The sequence below is a fragment of the Gadus morhua genome, chromosome 16, assembly GCF_902167405.1.
Source record: "Gadus morhua chromosome 16, gadMor3.0, whole genome shotgun sequence".
NCBI classification, from domain to species: Eukaryota; Metazoa; Chordata; class Actinopteri; order Gadiformes; family Gadidae; genus Gadus; species Gadus morhua.
Genome location: NC_044063.1, coordinates 33,225,938 through 33,246,613, shown reverse-complemented (window position 1 = coordinate 33,246,613; position 20,676 = coordinate 33,225,938). Strand labels below are relative to the sequence as shown.

The window sequence follows — 20,676 nt, the reverse complement described above, 5'->3', positions numbered from 1 at the left end:
CACATATATAAGTGAAGCATGGCATACAACATCCTGGCTGGATCACTGTGTATGTACAGATGATGCTCATGACTGTCTCGAGAAAATTGAGATAATGTATGGGATGGCTACAACTGATCACATACCTGTCTCATTGATGTTAAATGTTGAAAGTTTACCTGAATTGTCCAGCTATGATAAACATGAACCAATAGGGAAACTAAATTGGGCAAGAATGACAGAAAAGGACCTCTGGCATTACAAGTCATTGACTGATAAGGGTTTAAGTTATGTTGATATCCCATATGATGCTTTCCAATGTGATAACATTAACTGTAAGAACCAGAATCATAGTAAAGATCTGTGTATAATATGTGAGAAGATTGTAAACTGTCTTATCCGTAGTGGTAAGCTTTTTTGCAATAATAGCTGTAAACAACATAACGTCAGACCAGGATGGAATGAATATGTGTCTGAACTCCATGCAGAGGCCAAAGAAGCTTTTAAAACCTGGGTGTTATCAGGGAAAGCTAGACATGGGCCTGAATGTGAGCGTAAGAAACAGGCAAATGCAAGATTCAAGTATGCTGTACGCTTTAATTAAAAGAAATGAGCAGGCTATGAGGGCTAACTCCATGGCCAAAAAGCTTCAGCAGAATAATGCCAATGATTTCTGGAAAGAAGTTAAGGTTATTCATAACAGTAAGGTGCCCTTGCCGTCTAGTATTGCTGGGATCACTGGATCTGAAAATATTGCAGAACTTTGGAGAAAAAATTATAGTGACATTTTTAATTGTGTTAAGAGTGGGGAATTTAATGCTGGAAAAGTTCTTATTAATGATAGGGTGATTATTAGACCTGATGAGGTGTGCTATGCCATTGAGAAGCTGACTATGAACAAAGCATGTGGTCTCGACCAGAGAACAGCAGAACATCTAAAACATGCTTGTGGTAGAATACCTGTCTTGCTTGCTATGTGTTTTACTGGTTTGTTAATGCATGGCATACTTCCTGACTCTATGTTGTCTGTATTGTTAGTGCCTGTGATCAAAGTCAAAACTGGGAAAATCTCTAGCATAGAAAACTACAGGCCAATTGCTCTGGCTAGCATATTGTCTAAAGTTTTAGAAATAATTATTTTAGATAGGCTTAGTGAGTATGTGGGAACCACTGACAACCAGTTTGGTTTTAAAAGTAAACTTGGAAGCTTAAAGAGTGTAAGACTGGATGTATGGTGGGAGAGAGTCTTATCAACCACCTCATATACGCTGATGATTCATGTCTCCATATAGTGCTGGGCTACAGCAACTGCTTAAAGTGTGCTCTAGCTACGGAGTGCAATATGACATTAAGTTCAATCCTAAGAAGAGCGTTATTATGATTGCTAAAACTAAGGAGGATCAGAATCAAAAGTTTCCTTTATTCTTACTGTCTGATCGTACTCTAGAGGTGGTTAAGAAGGTAAGGCATTTAGGTCACATCATCACTGATGATCTGTGTGATGATGATGATGTCCAGCGCCAGTGCTGTAATCTTTATGCACAGGCCAATATGTTGGCACGCAAATTCCATATGTGCACAGAAGATGTTAAAGTAAGTCTTTTCAGAGCCTACTGTACTCCATTTTACACAGCTCAGCTCTGGTGTAAATATAGAACAGCAAAATTGAAGAAACTACAGGTAGCGTATAATGATGCGTTTAGGGTCCTCCTTAAGCTTCCAAGATGGACAAGTGCTAGCTCTTTGTTTGTGACTAGTAATGTCCCCACCTTTCATGCTGTGTTAAGGAATTTTATGTACAAATTTATGTGTCGACTTCTAGAGTCAAAAAACAATCTAATAATTGCACTCACTGACACTAAACAGAGTGATACAAGGTACTCCTCTGGGTTGTGGAAACATTGGAATCGATGCTTATATGTATTTTAATCTGTGTGACCTTGTATTTGTATTGTCATGTAATTTGTATTCTTGTCTTGTAAATGGAACTTCGAGTCCGGAATAAAGTATTCATTCATTCATTCATTCACCCAGCCCCAGAGTCCAATCAGACCCCGCCACATGAGGCTGCTGAAACCAGCCATCATCCCCACACTCAACACTATCTAGTTTCTATCATGCGATTGACGTGAAGCAGGGAGAATAAGGAGTATCTCCATTATGTGTGAACACGTCTGATCATCTTATCTTATTATCCATGTGTTGCATGTGTGAAAGGTTAACTCCCGATCATCTCCGGACCTGATTCTCCGGAATTCATCCAGAGTCTGGAAGGCCTTTTAGACTGTAAACTCCAGTGGATATAAGCCTCCATGTATGTTTTGGACAGCCTCCTGAGGCTTATACTGTAAAGTAAATTATGCCAGATTCCCAACTTACCTGCAGAGCCACGGTCTATATTGTTCAGAGGGGCAAGTGTTTTGGTGCCAATCGGGAGGTTTGATCCGGGGCCCAGGGATCCTAACACAGGCCATGGCCTGGTGGTCTATTTATGGACCGTGGAAGCGAAGATATTCTAGAAGTTTGACACGTCCAAGAACAAGCTATTAATAACCAGTTACCACAGCTAGCTTCAAAATGCTAGCTAGAGCTAGCTGGGTATGCTGAGTATTTGTTAGTGTGTACGTGTGGTGTGTGTGAATGTCAATATGTACATTAAATAACTTAAAGGCATAGAGTGAGTTCCCCTCTCTGTGTGAATACTTAATCTCTCGCTCTCTCGCTCTCTCTCCGGTTACTTTAGCGCTCTCTCTCTCTCTCTCTCTCTCTCTCCGGTTACTTTAGCGCTCTCTCTCTCTCTCCGGTTACTTTAGCACTCTCTTTCTCTCTGTGGATACTCTCTGGCCCTACTTTTAGCACTGGATCGTGCTTAGACTCTCAGTGGTGTATTGACCACAATCGTAAAACAACCCCCACAGTCCAGGACACTTGGGATCTCTCTCTCCTTGCCCGCCTGGCCTCCAGAGGACCCCAGACCCCCCGCTATCCTGCTCCTCTCTGCCCAGCCATGGAGCCCTTTGCTGAGGTAAGACCCAGGTACACTGCCCTTGTGGGAGAGAGTTGTGTGTCTATGTGTGTTGTACGTGAGAGAGAGCGTGTTCAAACCAAAGGGTTTAACGATAGACTAAAGAAGGAGAAAAGGAGCCACACCTGAAACATCTCAGAGATTCTGGACCATGGTGAACATTGAATAGAATCTTCACCTTAAATGTGGAGCCCTGCAGGTATACATACACCTGTATCAGAATACACCTTGTATCAACCAATAACGTAATAACGGCCAATAACGTAATAATTTTAACGTAATGAAGCCAATAACCTAATAATTTGCCAATAACGTAATACATTTTTGCCAATAATCGAATAACTTATTACATTATTGGCTGGTTATTACTTGATTGGCCTTGTATTGAAATCCTTCAGAAATGTAATACCTGAGCCAATAATATAATAACTGAGGTATCACTTTATTTTATTTTAAATTTCTAGAGAAAAACGATCAAATCGAGCATTATTATTGCATCTTGCAGAACATTATTAAATATCTGACCTTACAGATACCACTCCACAGGATGCCTTAAAGGAGCAAAGAGTCAATTTGGATATGCATGTAACTCTTAGGGTTCCGTTACAGTACTCTGTGTGTCCAACTCCATGACCAGGCAGACGCTTCAACGGATTTGTGAGCCTTTCAAAGTTCTGCGTTGCAGTTTTCATTGTGGTATTGCATTTCACCGCTGGAACACTAGGGCCAACGGGAATGAGACATTAGCTGACCAATGACCGCGGTCTCCATCGTTCTGAGTGGCTACGGAGAGCATTTTACGCAGTATCATAAACAAAGCTTTACTTTTACTTGAATCTGCCAAAACAGCTTTGGGGCCAGCCTGATCTGCAGAGCGACATTAGATCGCTTGCAGATTCGGCTGGGCTAACCCAGGCTGGCGCGCACACACACACACACACACACACACACACACACTGAGGGGAAAAACGGTCTGTCTAGTTACTGGACCAGATGAAATGAGACGGAGAGGTAATAAAGTCTGTCGGCAAGAGGACCTTGGATTTATCAAGTAAAGTGGCAACGGTTATACAGAGTCATAAAGCGTGAGAAATCGAATATGTCTAAGTCCCTAATCAGCGCTGATGGTTCGTCCAGAGCTTCGCCTCCGTGGAAGGTCTGCTTCAATAGAAGATCCAGAGTCCCTGTGTGATACAGTTTTATGCTGTATCCTCCTCTCGATGAGGTGTGTGCGTTTGAGGTGTGTGTGGTTCTGTGTGTTTTTGCTTGGCCTTGGCTCCCAGGCCCTGGGAGAGCTTCGAAATGTCTCCTGTGTGATAAATTAAAACGGGGGAGCGCCCCCCCGAAGTGTCTCCTGTGTGATAATTTAATGTGGCTCTCACGTTCTTGAGGATGACTGGTGCATTGTCTGAGTGTCTACCATTTGCCTGCTTGGGAAATGGGGCCTTGGCTCTGGCCTTGACCTGACTATATTATCATGTTTGTGTTATGTGTTAAAAGTTGACTATATTGTAATGTGACTGCCATGTGATGTGCTCATCAGGCTAGGGTAGGAGTTAGCTATATTTGTAATGTACATGTGATGTACTCAGCAGGTTATTTTTCCCAACAACACACACACACACACACACACACACACACACACACACACACACACACACACACACACACACACACGCTCACACACACACACACACACACACACACACACACACACACACACACACACACACACACACACACACACACACACACACACACACACACACACACACACACAGTGACAGCCCAGCTAACCCCGCCCACGGGCAGATTGGATTATTGGTGTTCTCCTTGTCTCTGCTCAGGTGCGTGTGATTGGCTGGAGGATAAAAGGCTATACGGATCCAACATGGCGGTCTCTCTCTCCTCCTTGCGGTTTTTGGCTTCTGTTGTGTTTAGTAGAATGCTCCTATACTGATCCACACCACATCCTGAGTTCTTCCTTTACACTGACTTACACCACACTTATATCTAGTTGTTTAATAAATGTCCTTATTATGATTGAAATGTGCGTGGTCTCCCCTTCTATGTGGCGTACCTAGAGCCAGTACATTACACACACACACACACACACACACACACACACACACACACACACACACACACACACACACACATACACACACACACACACACACACACACACACACACACACACACACACACACACACACACACACACACACAGAGAGAGGTTAGGAATATTGGTGAATGAAGCTGTCTAATATGATAATATTGAATGGGGGGGGTTGCAGCCATATTTATGTATTATTACATTATCAGCTCAGTTATTACATCTTCAGCCAAATCTGCAAGCGTTCTAATGTCGCTCTGCAGATCAGGCTGGCCCCAAACCTTTTTTGGCCGATTCAAGAATCTCAGAGCAAAAGTTGTTTATGATACTGCGTAAAGTGCTCTCCGTAGCCATGGAGAACCCTCTCCATCGTTGCAAACCCTGCCGGAGACCCTCTCCTTAGCCCGACGTGTGCCTCCAAAAAATGTTACTATCAGTCAAGGCTATTCAGAACGATGTAGACAACAGGGCTGTCATTGGTCAGCTAACGTCTCATTCCCGCAGCCCTAGCCTTCCAGCATCGAAGCGTCTGCGTGTTCACGGAGATGGATGCACATGAGTACTATAATGGAACCCTAAGAGTTACATATAAATCCAAATTGACTCTTCTGTAATCTGTAGCCCATAACGCAATAAGTTATAACATAATTGGAAAAAAGTTATTACGTTATTGGCTTTATTACATTTAAATTATGACGTAATTGGCAGTTTTTATGTTATTGGCCTTTATTACGTTATTGGTTGCTGCGCACCTGTATCAGGATACACCTGTATCAGGATACACCTGTACCAGGATATCACCATCACTCTCTTTGCGTCTGTCTGTCTACCTGTATCAGGATACTATTACTGTCTGTTTGTCTGTCTGTCTGTCACTCTGTCTATTACTCTGTCTGTTACTCTGTATATGTATTATCTATGTATTTTACTCTATCCGTCTGTCCTTCTTCCAGGTTCCCTTATTCGAGGTAGGGGATGGAGGCCCCAGTTGGATCAACTCAGGTAGTTTGTGTGTGTGTGTGTTATCATAATTCCGCGAATATAGACCGCGGCCTATATACAAATTTAACTAATTACAGGTTTTTTTGGCCAATATATGATTGACGTCAAGGTGTATGAACAATATGTTATTATGCTTTGCATTCTTTATAAATTCAAAACTTTGTATCACGATCAATATTGGCTTACTGGTAATCCCCTGACCGGCTCAAACTGGTTGAACAAGTTAGGCTTCCTTCGTATAATATCAGACAGCTGATGGGGTCAGAAATCAATTCAGCTTTTCTGGTGATCCGTCATCCAGAAGAGTGCATTCATTCACGTGCGGATTAATGATGTGGATTGCATTGCAATTTCATTGAAACTTTGGCGTACAAAATATTTTTTAGTTCCCTGATCAGTGTGTGCTCGGTGGAACTCAAGTGGTCGTGTTCCTAGACAGAGGGTCACACCGCGTGGCCATACCGCCAGGGTGTGACCTCCAGCAGCGATCTAAACCATCAACACATCTCATGAGTGCCATCAATACATCTGGATAATGATAAACACCATCAACCACATGTGAATGATAAACACCAACATCCACATGATAATGATAAACATCAATAATTACATGATAATGATAATCACCAACATCCACATGATAACGATAAACCTCAACATCCACGTGATAATGATAAATACCAACATCCACATGATAATGATAAACACCAACATCCACATGATTATAAAACACCAACAACCACATGACAATGAAAAACACCACCATCCACATGACAATGATAAACATCAACATCCACATGATAATTAAACACCAACAATCACATGACAATGATAAACACCAACATCCACATGATTATGATAAACTTTAACATCCTCTGATAATGATAAATGTCAGCATCCACGTGATAATGATAAATGTCAACATCAACGTGATGATGATAAACATCAACATCCACATGATGATGAAAAACATCAACCTACACGTGATCGATGATAAACATCAACAACCACATGATACTGATAAACACCAACAACCACACAATAATGATAAGCACCAACAACCACATGATAATGATAAACACCAACAGCTACAAGATAATGATAAATGTCAACGTCCACGTGATAATGATAAATAGCAATATCCACGTGATAAACATCAACATCCACGTGATAGATAGTTTACATCATCATCCACATGGTAAACATCAACATCCACATGGTAAACATCAACATCGACGTTATAAATCCATCATAACTGGTATAGTATCTAAATGTCTAGAGCAGTGGTTCTCAAAATATTTACCATGAGTACCACCTTAGAAATGATTTGGCTCGCCAAGTACCACCGGAATTAAAATACAGTGCGTAGGCCTCATGTATTGTATTTAAACACTTGCAACAGGATAATACTAACAATTGAATAACTGCTTCAATAGGGCTACCCAGCAAATGGGGATATCATCTGGCATATAACATACCAGTCAATCTAGTGAGGTTATTAACAAGTATACTGCATTAAAGCATTCACAGCACTGAATATTAATTTTAACAACTGCTGTCAACCAATCATGTGAGGTAAATTGTACTGCATCAAAACATTCAAAGAATTTAACATGAATATTTAAATACTGGAGTCAAACAATCCTGTTATAAGCAATTGCAGCATTAATCATGCACAGCAAAGAGAGAAATCATGTGTAATGCGAAAACACTGTAATCAAACTATCATGATTAAGAACAAGTGTATTATAGAAAAACAACGTATTCAGTATTAAAAAATACTGCAGTAAGTACTAAGTACTACCTTAACTATGTTTAGGTTTGTAGGAGAATGTACTCAGGCACAAATTGAAAATTAAGAATAAAAAAGAAATGGGTAATGGCGACTCTGGGCCTATGCTTAGTGAGAGGGGTGTGATGTCTGGGTCGATTGAGGTTAGCTTTAGCCTCAGACTGGGTTCAGTATCCCACCTGCTTCTATATTTAGTCCTAATGACGGCGAGGGAAGAGAAGCCTTTCTCGCACAAATACGTGGTCGCAAATGGAATGAGAAAGCACACAGCCTTGTCTGAAAGCGCAGGATATTCGCTGCGTCACTGCATCCAAAAGTCCAGAAATGTCTGGCCTCTGAAGGCAGACTTCAACGTCTCGTCACAGGACGATTTTGCACCATTTTTGCTTCCCCTACTCATCGTCACAGTAGTTAGTCAATGCAGGTTTAAGATCATTGCATATGATGGGTACATGCAAATTATTAACGGTTGCTTCAAGAAATCGTTCATACTCCGCGTACCACTAGAGGGTGCTCGCATACCACCAGTGGTACGCGTACCACAGATTGAGAACGGCTGGTCTAGAGTGCATGTAATCCCTTGACACCATCCTGCCAATCGCGCGGAATTCATTTGATGTAATCATCCCAGAATGTCAAAGGCTTTTCAGGGACTCATGAACTTTATAAGCCGTTTTCACACAATTTCATATAAGGAGATTCAACCATGAGGGTGATTCAGACTTGATGCTTTATATGCAGACATCGAGGTCGTTCAGATATCAGTAGAATCAACGGGGGTTTAGGGGGGTGCCCTTGCAAGGAGCGGGATATGATGTAGGGTCTAAATTTGCAAGAGGCGGGATAAGTGCGGCCACTGTCATTCTAGTTTGCTTTTGTTTGACCACAGACAGCATGGAGGCAGATCGGGCAGAATTCATCTCAATCATCTTAAATGTTGCGGCAACGATGCGTCATATATTCCGTTGCATCCACAACATCTGAAGCATCGATCGATGAAAGATTGGAGCATGAGTTAGACACAAATAGAAGAAAGGCATCACGAACAACTGCGTTACCAGGGAAAGATGGAGTCTTTTTTTGATTCCTTTCACATATAACAAACACTGGGGCAAATGTAGTTGATTTCTGTGTTTAACCCTATAATGTTCAGCTAACTGTTAGTTTTTCTCAGTCGCTTTGGTACATTTCTCAGATCAGAATTGAGATTTTCAAAACTACCTGTTCAATCTTCACACCATTATGTCACTTGTGCACATCAAAAAAGCAGTTTCTCGTTTATTTGAACAAGTTGCAAATACTTTGGTACATTCATGCAAATGTTTATGTACAATTCTCTGCTCTTTCCTACATTATCAATTGCTTATGTCATGTTGATCAAAATGTATTGTAATGGGTCTCTATTGAATAGTCTCACCCCACAACATTTAGGCATTAGTTCATTGCATAAGTCTTTACATGCAAAATGGTTGAACAAGTTGTCATAAACATATTTCTTTATATTTCCATTAGAATTTTTTCTAAATCTGTCCTGAATTGGTAAATGGCTACCAGGTGAATCTTGACCCTCTCTAAAGAGGGGAAATGTGTGAAGTGTTGGATCAACCAAAATCAACCTGTTTACTGAAATAGCTCAAAGGTGCATCGCCTGAACCATGAACTGGCAAGTATATATATATAGCTGGAGCACAACACAATGTTACATTGTCTGACAATGGAAGGACAAGGAATTGGACAGGGTCAACAGCCAGAGAGAAGAGGAAGAGGAGTGAGGCTGCGTTAGAATGAGAATTTGTGGCCCAACAGACAGGAACGTCAGGAGATGTAGGAAGACTGCACTGTAATTCCTACAGCAATGCATGTACAGTTTACCCTAAGGAGATTTTCATAAATGTGAATCTTGTCCAGTCTCTTGCAATCAATCTCCCACATACACTAAGGTGTAACTTACGATTTACAATAATTGTCTTCAAAACTTCACCGGCAACACCGAGTTTTTTATTTTTAGTAATAAAAAACAAATTCAGTAAAAATGAATAATCTAATTATAATTAAGAAAATTAAAATGTGTAGAATAGGCCACAGTTCTGCTCTGTGCTGGAGAATTGTCGCGCCGAGAATTGACTTGCTTCCTTACAAGACCGGTAACCATAGCAACGCCGGTAAACAAACCCGCAATGCCCAATCCCTACGTGACCTCCCCGTGCTACGGCCATCCGGAGGCGCACAGAGCTTTTGGCCGTGATATTATGATATATAAAATTATATTATACTATTATATATTTAAGCAATAGATCACGCCAGGCTGTGGTATGTGCTCATTATACCACTGTTAAGGGGCGATGTCCGGCACCGACGCGCAGCGGAGGGCCGGCGACCTCCTTCACAGTGGTATAATGTGAGCACATACCACTGACTGAAGTGATCTATTGCTTTTATAGAACGGTTACTGTTATGGCGAAACGAAAGTCATAGACACACTACATTTAAAAAGAAACCAAGAAAGTCAAAGTAGCCGTTTTATTAAAGAATACAAAAAAGTAGTCCCTCCTGTTCAGTTGGCCTTGCAACACATATTAAGATATCAAGGAGACTCGTAGAGACGTGACTGCATGGTATGAACTCCGTTCTTTTAATGGCCCCCCGCCACCCGTTGCCTAGGTTACATGTATACAGAACGTTCCGACGTATTACCGTATTACCTCTAATACTACATCCCCCTTTCTGACTTAAGGATGCTGTCTAAGAAAATGCATAACAAAACAATAAAACTCCTGTTAATAAAACATTAATTATTTCTTTCACTCCTCTTGAGAGTTAAACTAAACACTTGCATCTTTTCAAGCAAACAGGTTTTTAAACTAAGACTGTTTTATGTTAATCTCATAAACTTTTAACCTTTATGTCAGTCTTACTGGAACTATGAAATCATGTCAAATGTAAACAGTTGCATTTTCAATTTCAACAAATAGATACTCTAACAAGCATCAACAACATTTACAACATTTAATAATAATAATAATAATAATAATACATTTAATTTAGAGGCGCCTTTCAAGACACCCAAGGTCACCTTACAGAGCATATAGTCATCATTCAAAACTATGTAAAACAGACTAGGAATAAAAGGAAAACAGAGGTTAAACATGAAGAATAATATTAATTAATAACACTCAAAGACGCCTAAAGTGAAGGGGGGACCTCACTAACCACCACCAATATGTAGTGTTCCATTTGCACATCACTTTCTCTTTTCTCTTCAGTCATGGACTTAGTCTTTTAGGTACAGTCATAGTCTTTTAGGTACACTGGTGGTACTCTCACTCTGGAAGGGACAGGTCCTTCTTTTACTGGTGTCTGCTGCCCCGAGTCACAAGGATTTGCAGGTGTGACAGGTGTGTTCACCGCAGTGGATGCACCATCCTCAGGTAAGTCGGTGCGTGTTGCTGGTGCAATAGGGGTGGGCGAGAGATGGTACCTGTTTCTTCGCAGCGTGCCCCTAGGTGTCTCCACATTGTAGGATCTTGGAGTGCCTGCATTTGACACCACTGTGCCTCTCTCAAGGATGTCCTTGACCCACACATGGTCACCTTGTCGGAGGAGTGGCAGGTTTCGAGCTCTGTGACGACGGTCGTAGTTCAGTTTCTGCTTCTGTCTGTATGCTTGTTCAATTATTTTTAGACTGTTCATGTCTGTCCAGCCCGGGTTAAGCTGAGATGGGATGACAGGGACAGGTGTTCTAATGTTTCTGCCCATGAGGAGCTCTGCTGGACTGTGTCCGTTCGCCAGAGGAGCGGCCCGGTAGGCCATGAGGCCAAGGTAAGGGTCACTGGATTTCTTCAGGATGCCTTTGATTGTCCTAACGGCCCGCTCTGCCTCACTGTTGCTTTGTGGGAAGTGGGGGCTGGATGTGACATGACTGAAACCCCACTCTCGTGCAAACTTTCTGAAGTACTCGGATGCAAATTGTGGCCCATTGTCTGAGCGCACCACATCTGGTATGCCATGACGTGCAAATATGGATTTGAAGTGCTCCACCACCGCCTCAGATGTTGTATAAGTGAGTTTGGCTACTTCAAAGAATCTGGAAAAGTAGTCTACAATGACCAGATAGTGCTTATTATTTTCTGTCTGAAATAGATCTGCCCCCACAGTGGACCATGGTCTTGCTGGGAACTCAGTGGGTTGCAGTGTTTCTCTAAAGTTGGTTCTCTCCCGACTGCATACATCACAGTTCTCTATCAGTTGTGTCAGGTCATTGCTAAGGCCTGGCCACCACACAGATTGCTTGGCCCTCTCTCTGCATTTAGTGAGTCCCAGGTGGCCCTCATGCAGTTTGTTCAGCATCTCTGCTCTAAGTGACACTGGAATTACTATTCTACAGCCTTAAAGTAGCAAACCCTCATTAACTGTTAGCTCACCTGAGAACGGCAGGTAGGGACAGAATGCTGTTTGTATGGAGAATTTATCAGGCCAGCCCTCCTTGCAGTATCTCTTCAGTGTGTGGGATACAGTGTCTTTGTCCTGATGTGTTTCTATTTCTTTAAGTCTTTTGTCTGTAGCTGGCAGGTTTGCCATCACAGTGTCCACGTACAGGCTCACCTCTTCTTCCTGTAAGCCCTCCCCTGCGTTCTCGATTGGCGCTCTGGAGAGCATGTCAGCGGTGGCGATGTCCTTGCCTGGCACATGTGAGATGGTGTAAGAGAACCTCATCAGCCGCATACGTAGACGCTGTATGCGAGGTGGCAGTTCATCCAGACTCTTTGAGCCTAGCAGGGGAACCAAAGGCTTGTGATCTGTCTCTACGTGGAAGTCCTTTCCTATAAGGAACTCTGCAAATCTCTCACAGGCCCATGTTGTGGCTAAAGCTTCTTTTTCGATTTGAGCATACCACTGTTCGGTGTTGCTCAGGGCTCTCGAAGCATATGCCACCGGCTTCCAGTCTTTTTCATTTCGTCGCTGGAGGAGAACAGCACCCATGCCGTATGAAGATGAATCTGCTGAGACAAGTGTGTCTGCATTTGGGTCATACAAGGCAAGACCCGGAGGTGTTGTAAGCTCAACCTTAATCTGTTCAAAGGCTTGCTGCTGTTGTGGACCCCAGGCCCACATGTTTGATTTCCTCAATAGATCTCTGAGAGGGCGCGTTTTCTCCGCCAGGTGAGGCAGGAATTTTCCCAGATGATTGGTCATTCCCAAGAAGCGCCTCACCTCACTGACGTTACTGGGCTCTGCCATGGCTTTCACAGCGCCCACCTTGTCAGGGTCTGCACTGACTCCAGTGGCGTCGATAAGTTGTCCCAGGAAGTTTATCCTGCTCTTTGAGAAGTCACATTTGTCATTGAGTGTCACCCCTGCCTCCTGCCGTGTCAATATCTTCCTTAGCCTCTCATCATGCTCACTCTGCGTGGCACCCCATATGAGCACATCGTCCATCTGACATACAACACCTTCCAGGCCCTCCAGGATACGAGACATGCGTTTTTGGAAGTGCTCTGGAGCGGACGAAATTCCAAAACAGAGACGGTTGTAGCAGTACCGCCCAAATGGTGTTATGAAGGTGGTGAGGAGAGAGGATTCTTCGGATAGCGGAATCTGCCAGAATCCAGCATTGGCATCGAGTTTAGAAAAGATCTTGGCTCCTGCAAGCTGTCCTAAAGTGTGCTCAACAGATGGTAGCGGATGCTTCTCCCTCATTACTGACCTGTTCAGCTCTGTGAGGTCGGTGCAAATCCTGACTCTGCCAGAGCTCTTGGGCACCACAACCATGGGTGCACACCATGCTGCAGGCTCCTCCACCTTTGAAATCACTCCTTGCTGCTCCATGCGAGTGAGCTCTTCTCTCACCTTTGGCATGAGTGGGAGGGATATGCGTCGCGGGGTCGAGAGAGAAAAGGGCTTTGCTCCAGGCTTCAGCACAATGGTGTACTCTCCCTCCATTTTCCCTAGTCGCGAGAAAAGATTTGGAAACTCTCTTTTCACAGTCTCTTTAGTATCCAGGCTTATGTTATTCACACAAGCAACCAGTTGAAGTGTCATGGCGGCTAGTCCACCCAGGAGTGGCGTACGTAGCCCATCAACAACATAAACTTCCTCTTGTGTGCCTTTGTTACCCTTACTGAGAGTAGCTGTACATTTTCCATTCACCTTTAATGCTGTCCCTCCTGGTCCATAAAGAGTCTTTGTGGCTCTGGAAAGTTTGCTGAACTGGCCCTGGGTGTACAACTTTGCTGGGATTGCAGTGACATCTGCTCCAGTGTCTATCTTAAACACTGATTTTTGATTGTCCACCCTTACCTTAGTCATCCATGGGCAGGCACCTGTGGACTCCACAGAGCCCAAGAACGTGACGTCCTCATCGCTGTATTCCTCATCGCTGTCTTCCTCAGTCACTGCAGCTACATGAACTCCCGGTTTCTTTTTAGCTTGGCAGACTCTAGCATAATGTCCTTTCTTTCGGCACTGGTTACACACAGCCTCTCTAGCTGGACACTGCTGCGGATGATGCCCTCGTGTGTCCCCGCATCTGTTACATTGTGTTTGTCTTTCCAGTGTCTTTTTATGAAATGTCTGCCTATCTCGCTGCATGCTTTGCTTTGAGCCGCTGCGCTGCCACGATTGCATACTGTCTAGCTGAGTGCTACTGGCTTCTGCTTTAAAGTTTGTTTTTAGCATTTCAAGTTGCTTCTTTACCTGCTCACTTTGTTGTGCCTTGTTAATTGCCTTCTCGAACGTCAGTTCAGGGTCCATCTGCAACTGTTCTGAAAGGCGTTTATCTCTCAGGCCCACGACTAGACGATCTCTCACCATTTCGTCGTGTAGAGCACCGTATCCGCAGTACTCAGCAAGGCAATGCAGCGCGGTGTGGAAGCTGTCTGCTGACTCGCCGACCTCTTGTTGCCTCTGGTTGAACTTAGCCCGTTCGAATATAATGTTCCTGCGCGTTACAAAATGTGCGTCCAGCTTATTTTTCACGGTACCATAGTCTCCCGCCTCTTCTGCGTTTAAATGTAGAGAAACTACAATGTCCTCTGCTTGTTCTCCCATTGTGTAAATCAACGCATTGACCTGATTTTCCTCGTCCTGAGTGTCCATTCCAGACGCGATGCGAAATCTGTCGAATCGTTTTATCCATTTCGTCCACTCTTCTGCCTTGAAAGAAAACAGCTCCGGAGGCTTAACTTGGTACTGAGCCATCGTTGCTCCCGCCGTCAAGTTGCTAACGCTAACTCACTGACTGGCTTATCTAACCTAACTCAGCGAATACCACTACCACTTTGCAGCTCACTGTCTTTACTTCTGACACCATGTTCAGTTGGCCTTGCAACACATATTAAGATATCAAGGAGACTCGTAGAGACGTGACTGCATGGTATGAACTCCGTTCTTTTAATGGCCCCCGCCACCAGTTGCCTAGGTTACATGTATACAGAACGTTCCGACGTATTACCGTATTACCTCTAATACTACACCTCCTGGCTGCCGCTATGCATCGACGGTCGCTATGCAACACACTTTAGCGTCCCTCCGAGAGAAGGCTCCGATAGAGCGGTTCGCCGGCAATTTATCCTATGGAGCAGTTCACTCGCCGATTTTAGGCTTCAGTGAACTGTGCTATTGCTTTTATACAACTGTTAAAATGATGGCAAAATGACTCCACACACACACTCGTAAAAATACGGTTTGACATTTTATTTACAATAATTAACGTTTTAACTTAGACGCTAAACAAGGTTATAGGCTACTATTTGCCTATTCGTTTATATTAATTTGTACGTTGCCGTTGATAGTGCAACCATTGAAAAATTGTCCGACATCAGTTGTTTTAATTTTTTAAGTGTGGTTGTGTGTTCTGCGGCGTCGGCGATGATGTTGCTCCACTTTCTCCGGTCCCCAATTTTCGGTTTCCAGTAGCTCTGGAGAGAGGTTTCGGACTTGTGTCCGCTTACGGCCATGATCTCCCTCGATGCTAGACCTGCATCGGAAAGCATCTGGATAGTGGTGCTGCGGAGGCAGTGGTTGGTGTATCTCCGTGTCCCGGCCTGCTTGCATGTTCTCGGCAACATTTTAGCGAGGTGATTTACACCCATTGGCTCTCGAGCAGGGGCGATTCTAGGTACTGTGGGGGCCCTAGGCAGAGAATTGTTGACCGGGGTTTTTTTTTTTTTTTTTTGGCTCTAGGGGGCCCCCCCCGTGGCCTGGGGCCCCCAAACAATTGCGGGGCCCCAGGCAGTTGCCTGGTATGCCTAATGGGATGCGGCGCCTCTGCTCTCGAGTGTACCTGTAACACAGTAAATACGTTTTGATTTTTTATCATAATCTAGTCATAGCCTTGAAAAATATGGTCACCATTTATTTTACTTACCAAACTTCATCAGCACCGTAGATAATATATTTTCTCGGGTGGACATAAAATACTTCTGCGTCTGGAGGTAGATGAGAGATGTATTTGAGGAGAGACGAGACGGGGCAGAGAGGGTCGCCTGGCAGTTGATACATGAACCCTCTTGTGCTCTCCCTGTTTTTCCCTTGAGGATCATTGTGGTTCTTTGAAGGTTCGTTGAACGTTAGGGTGGCATATTTTAGACCATTTTCGTCATATTTCAGGGCGAAAGAGGACGGTTTCAGCAGTCGATTGCCCTCGTTTCCCCTCCGCCCGAAGTGCAGTTGAACGTCAAACCAAACTTTGTCCACAAGCCCCCCCGCTGTGCCAGGATCAAGTCATTTCTTCATCGCATTTAAGTCTTCTTCACAAATCGCCAAGTGGTGGACTGTGGTGTCTAGTCCCTTCTTCCTCATAGTTTTTACCACGCCAGTGAAGACATTGTTGCTGGTAGTCTGTGTTTTTGATGAGACACCAGGACAAACTGAGCGGTGGGTTGTTAATGTAGCGGTTGATGCCAGCCCGGAGACCGATGAAACTGCTTAATCCGTAGGCTTGCCCTTTCCCGTTTCCGACAGTTGCATAGAAATCTCTTAAAATGCAATTTAAGCGCTCCTTTGAGATTGTGGCAAAGTTTATATCAACATCTTTGGCAGCACACCACTCTTCTAAGCATTTTACTGCCCACCTCGTTTGCTTGACGGTGTTCGACTCGTTTCGCTCTTTTTCTATTGGTCGACTTCCTCTTTTCTTAGCTCTGCGTGCCGTGAATTATTTTGCTCTTTTTCCGGGGAAAGCTGCCGAAGCCACTCATCGGTTGTGAGGCCTTCCCGGAGGTCGAAGGATATATTTCCCCGCTGGTGAATCCCCTCCTCCATGGTCAAGCTAAATCTCTGTGTGATAAAGTTTCTTACGATACTTTGTAACGGTTTCCTCTTCAATGCGCGGAATGATACTTTCACAAAATGATTGGGCGTCATAGCAGTTATGTATACGCTCATTATACAACAGTTGGGAACCAATCAGATCGCTGGATTTAGGTCCCCCGTTGTATAAAGAACGTTATAAGACGCAGAGAATTGGCGCGCTGCCAGCCGCTGTCACCGAGTGTGAGAGGAGAGTTGACCTATAGAAGATGGCGGTTGACCTATAGTTTCAAAGTTAATACTGTGTATACCGGTAATGCCGGTGTTGACACGAGCGTATTACTCGGTGTGAAAATGTCCACACCGCGGCAACCCTACTTCTGATCTGAGAAATGTACCAAAGCAACTGAGAAAAACTGTAATAATAATAGATATATATAAAAATAAAATAATTTTATATACACGCATGCAGCTTTGAAGTATTGTAATTAATTGTATGATGATAATTGTATGATGATAAAAGTCATTCTGACCTTTAAATATTTTATCAGCGAACAGAAGGCAACAGGTGGATTATCATTTAGGGGCCACTCAATGAGATGCAGACCGAAGCATCATCACTACGCCCACTCAAGTGCTGTGGGAAATAGACTTTATAGTCCTCATTCACAAATATGGTAATCTACATTTCCTACAGAGAAAGTACAACAAATTTGCAGGGTAGAAATGTCCCAATATGTTGTTCACACATACGTCCCATCAGGAGAATAGCAGGAGAATATCAGGAATTACACGTTTATGGGCAAAGCAGCTAGTGTAAGACCATTTGATAACATTATAAAATAAGTCAATTTATGGGTTACAGGGGTATTTATTAAATGGAAAGTGTAGTATACTATTCATGCAAATCAATTATTGAATAGCTATTACTGTTATTCAGGGTTCATAGCGCATTGAACTTTTTAAAATGCATGGCAACTACTATTGGTTAGTTGAAAATAATAATAACAAACAGCTTCTTTTGAAACGGAAAATTGTGTTCATTCACAGAAGCACATAAGTAAAATAAACTAAGCGTAACAACAGCTAAGGCAGCAAATTACCTGGCTATAGTGAAATAGAGCACAGGCTTTTGTGGAGGAGGGGGAAATGGAGGGGGGGGGGCAAGATTATGGATTGTGCACTGGCTACCTGACGTGAGAGCTTAAAATGTTATTTTTATTTTTAACCAGAAAAATACGTAATTGAGCTAATTACGTATTAAAAAATACGTAATTGTAATCTATTATTCAAGTGTCCTGGCCAAGACAGGCAGCAGTAGCCTACAGTGCCACATAACCTGCACACAAGACATTCGAAAAATAAAACAACCAAAACAGTCAGCAGGGGAAGGGGATATCAATATCGCAAGACATTTCGGTAGTCTTGTGGTGGACTCTATAGACATAATCAGTGCTTAATTTATCAAGTGGGAGCTCCCGGAGCGCTGAGGACGAGTATAAAAAAAGCGTCTGGTGGGCGCTTTCGAACAACCCACACAAAATCCCATGTTCAATGCTGTAGGCTTATTTAGTCAACATCGCAAGAAATTAGCCTACTAAAGCCTCGTGAATGGGGATGTACCCAGAAAAATAGTAAACATATGTTAGGTTGGAGAGACACACAGCCACACGTTATAAAGTTTACCGTTGTTTACTAACAGTTGAGGAATAATGTCATGCACTCGCAGGTGCGTCATTGAGTCATTGTATTCTCAACACAACAAAATACACCAAGTCCTTGAAAATGGATCTCCGTCGCATCAAAAGATGAAAACAAATAGATAGGCTACCTCATAGATTATAGTAGGCCTAGTTAGAACAACAATCTGGCATGACAACTTGGCCACGTTAACAAATAGATACATATTATTAACCAGAACAATACCAGAATACCACAAAAACCAAAATAATAATAAAGTTAATTTTTGGCCTTCTTGCCCCTCTTCTCCGCAGCCACTTTCGCTAACTCCTCGCAGATTTATCACACATCACTCAACCGACTCGCGTCACTCCGAGTCCAACCTCTCTTGCTGCACATCTGAACAAAACACACACATGCACACAGTATCACTCACTCACTCACTCACTCACTCACTCACTCACTCACTCACTCACTCACTCACTCACTCACTCACTCCAGATCCAGCTGGCGGAGCGCACGTCAGAGCTTCCGGAGCGCGTGTCAGAGCTTCCGGAGCGCGCGTCAGAGCTTCCGGAGCGCGCTCCCCCTTGCTCCCCCTCAAATTAAGCACTGGACATAATTGATCATGCTTTGTTATGACATGTTTTCATTCTGTGTTATAGGGACGCTGTCTCTTTAAGATCTCGTGACTTGTTTGTTGTTATGCCAGTCGGCGCAATGTTTGAATTTAATATGACATATGATAAAAATAAACAACTATGTCCCCAGGTCCTCTGTCTGAGGCTGAGGACCGGCTGGTCTACATGAACTTCATGAAGAGCCACTGCTGCTACGACGCCATCCCCACCAGCTCCAAACTGGTGGTGTTTGACACCACCCTCGAGGTACATTGCGTTATTATCCCCACCAGCTCCAAAATGGTGATGTTTGACACCACCCTCAAGGTATGTTTTGTTATTCGGATAAGTAGGATTACAATGTGGATGTCATCGTGTTCACAATGCTTTCCTAAACCACATTATTACTGGTCTCAAGACCAAAGGAGTCAATCTCTTTTAGGCCGCACCCTTTTCTGTAGTTATTGGCTCCTGGGGGCCATTCTGTTTACGGACTTCCCTTCTAATCAAGTATAATAACACTAACTATAACAATAGGTCCTAGCACACTGGGGCCCTAATAACACTAAATATGACAATAGATCCTAGCACACTGTGGTGGGCCCGTAATAACTGTTAGATTTCAGCTTATTTCTAAACTGTTCGGACAGACTCTGCGTTGTGTATTTTCAGTCGTAGTAGTAATTCTTGAAGTCGAAAACAAAGCAGCTTGACAGGTTGGATTAGAGGGTTGAATAGATGGTTTATTTTCCAGGAATACAGCGAGATACAGACTTAGGTTGAATAATCTATAGTGGACCCGGTGGTCGATGACTTGTTCCTCGGCTGTCGAAACCCTCTACTCCTCGAACCAAAGGGTTGGGGCGAGTATTATACAAAAAGGGGATACATGAATAACACGTGAACAGACGCAGTCTCAGCCTTGATAAGGTATTTGGCCCTGGCTATGTCCCGGAGGACCAGGTCGGTTCAACCTTGTTGAGACATAACAATGGCAGAATGTTAAGGATAACACCTTGTATCAGTATGAGAGGCCCTGGCCTGTTCCTAGACTAGAAATGTGAACAACAGAGAGACACTAAAATACACCAACATTCTACATTCCTCCCTCTTGATCATACTAAACATAGTTTAAAGATCACCCACAAAAAGAGAATTCAGTGTATTTTCTGGTGACCCATTAATAATTAACTAAATCAATGAAAGAAAGCAT

At 43.3% G+C, this 20,676-nt stretch overlaps 1 protein-coding gene across 3 annotated transcripts in view; it reads left to right on the top strand.

Annotated features, from left to right (window-relative positions):
- Nucleotides 1–2,566: 2,566 nt before the first annotated feature.
- Nucleotides 2,567–20,676, top strand: part of prkag3b (protein kinase, AMP-activated, gamma 3b non-catalytic subunit) — a 38,654-nt gene continuing 20,544 nt past the window's right edge. Inside the window, exons 1-3 of one of the 3 annotated variants that reach the window (XM_030381986.1) lie at nucleotides 2,567–3,004; nucleotides 6,074–6,122; nucleotides 19,615–19,730. In XM_030381986.1, the coding sequence (XP_030237846.1) occupies nucleotides 2,987–3,004; nucleotides 6,074–6,122; nucleotides 19,615–19,730 (183 nt within the window). In that variant the 5' untranslated portion in view covers nucleotides 2,567–2,986. Of the gene's footprint in view, nucleotides 3,016–6,073; nucleotides 6,123–19,614; nucleotides 19,731–20,676 lie in introns of all 3 variants that reach the window. The other 2 variants (XM_030381985.1, XM_030381987.1) reach the window with 2 other exon arrangements.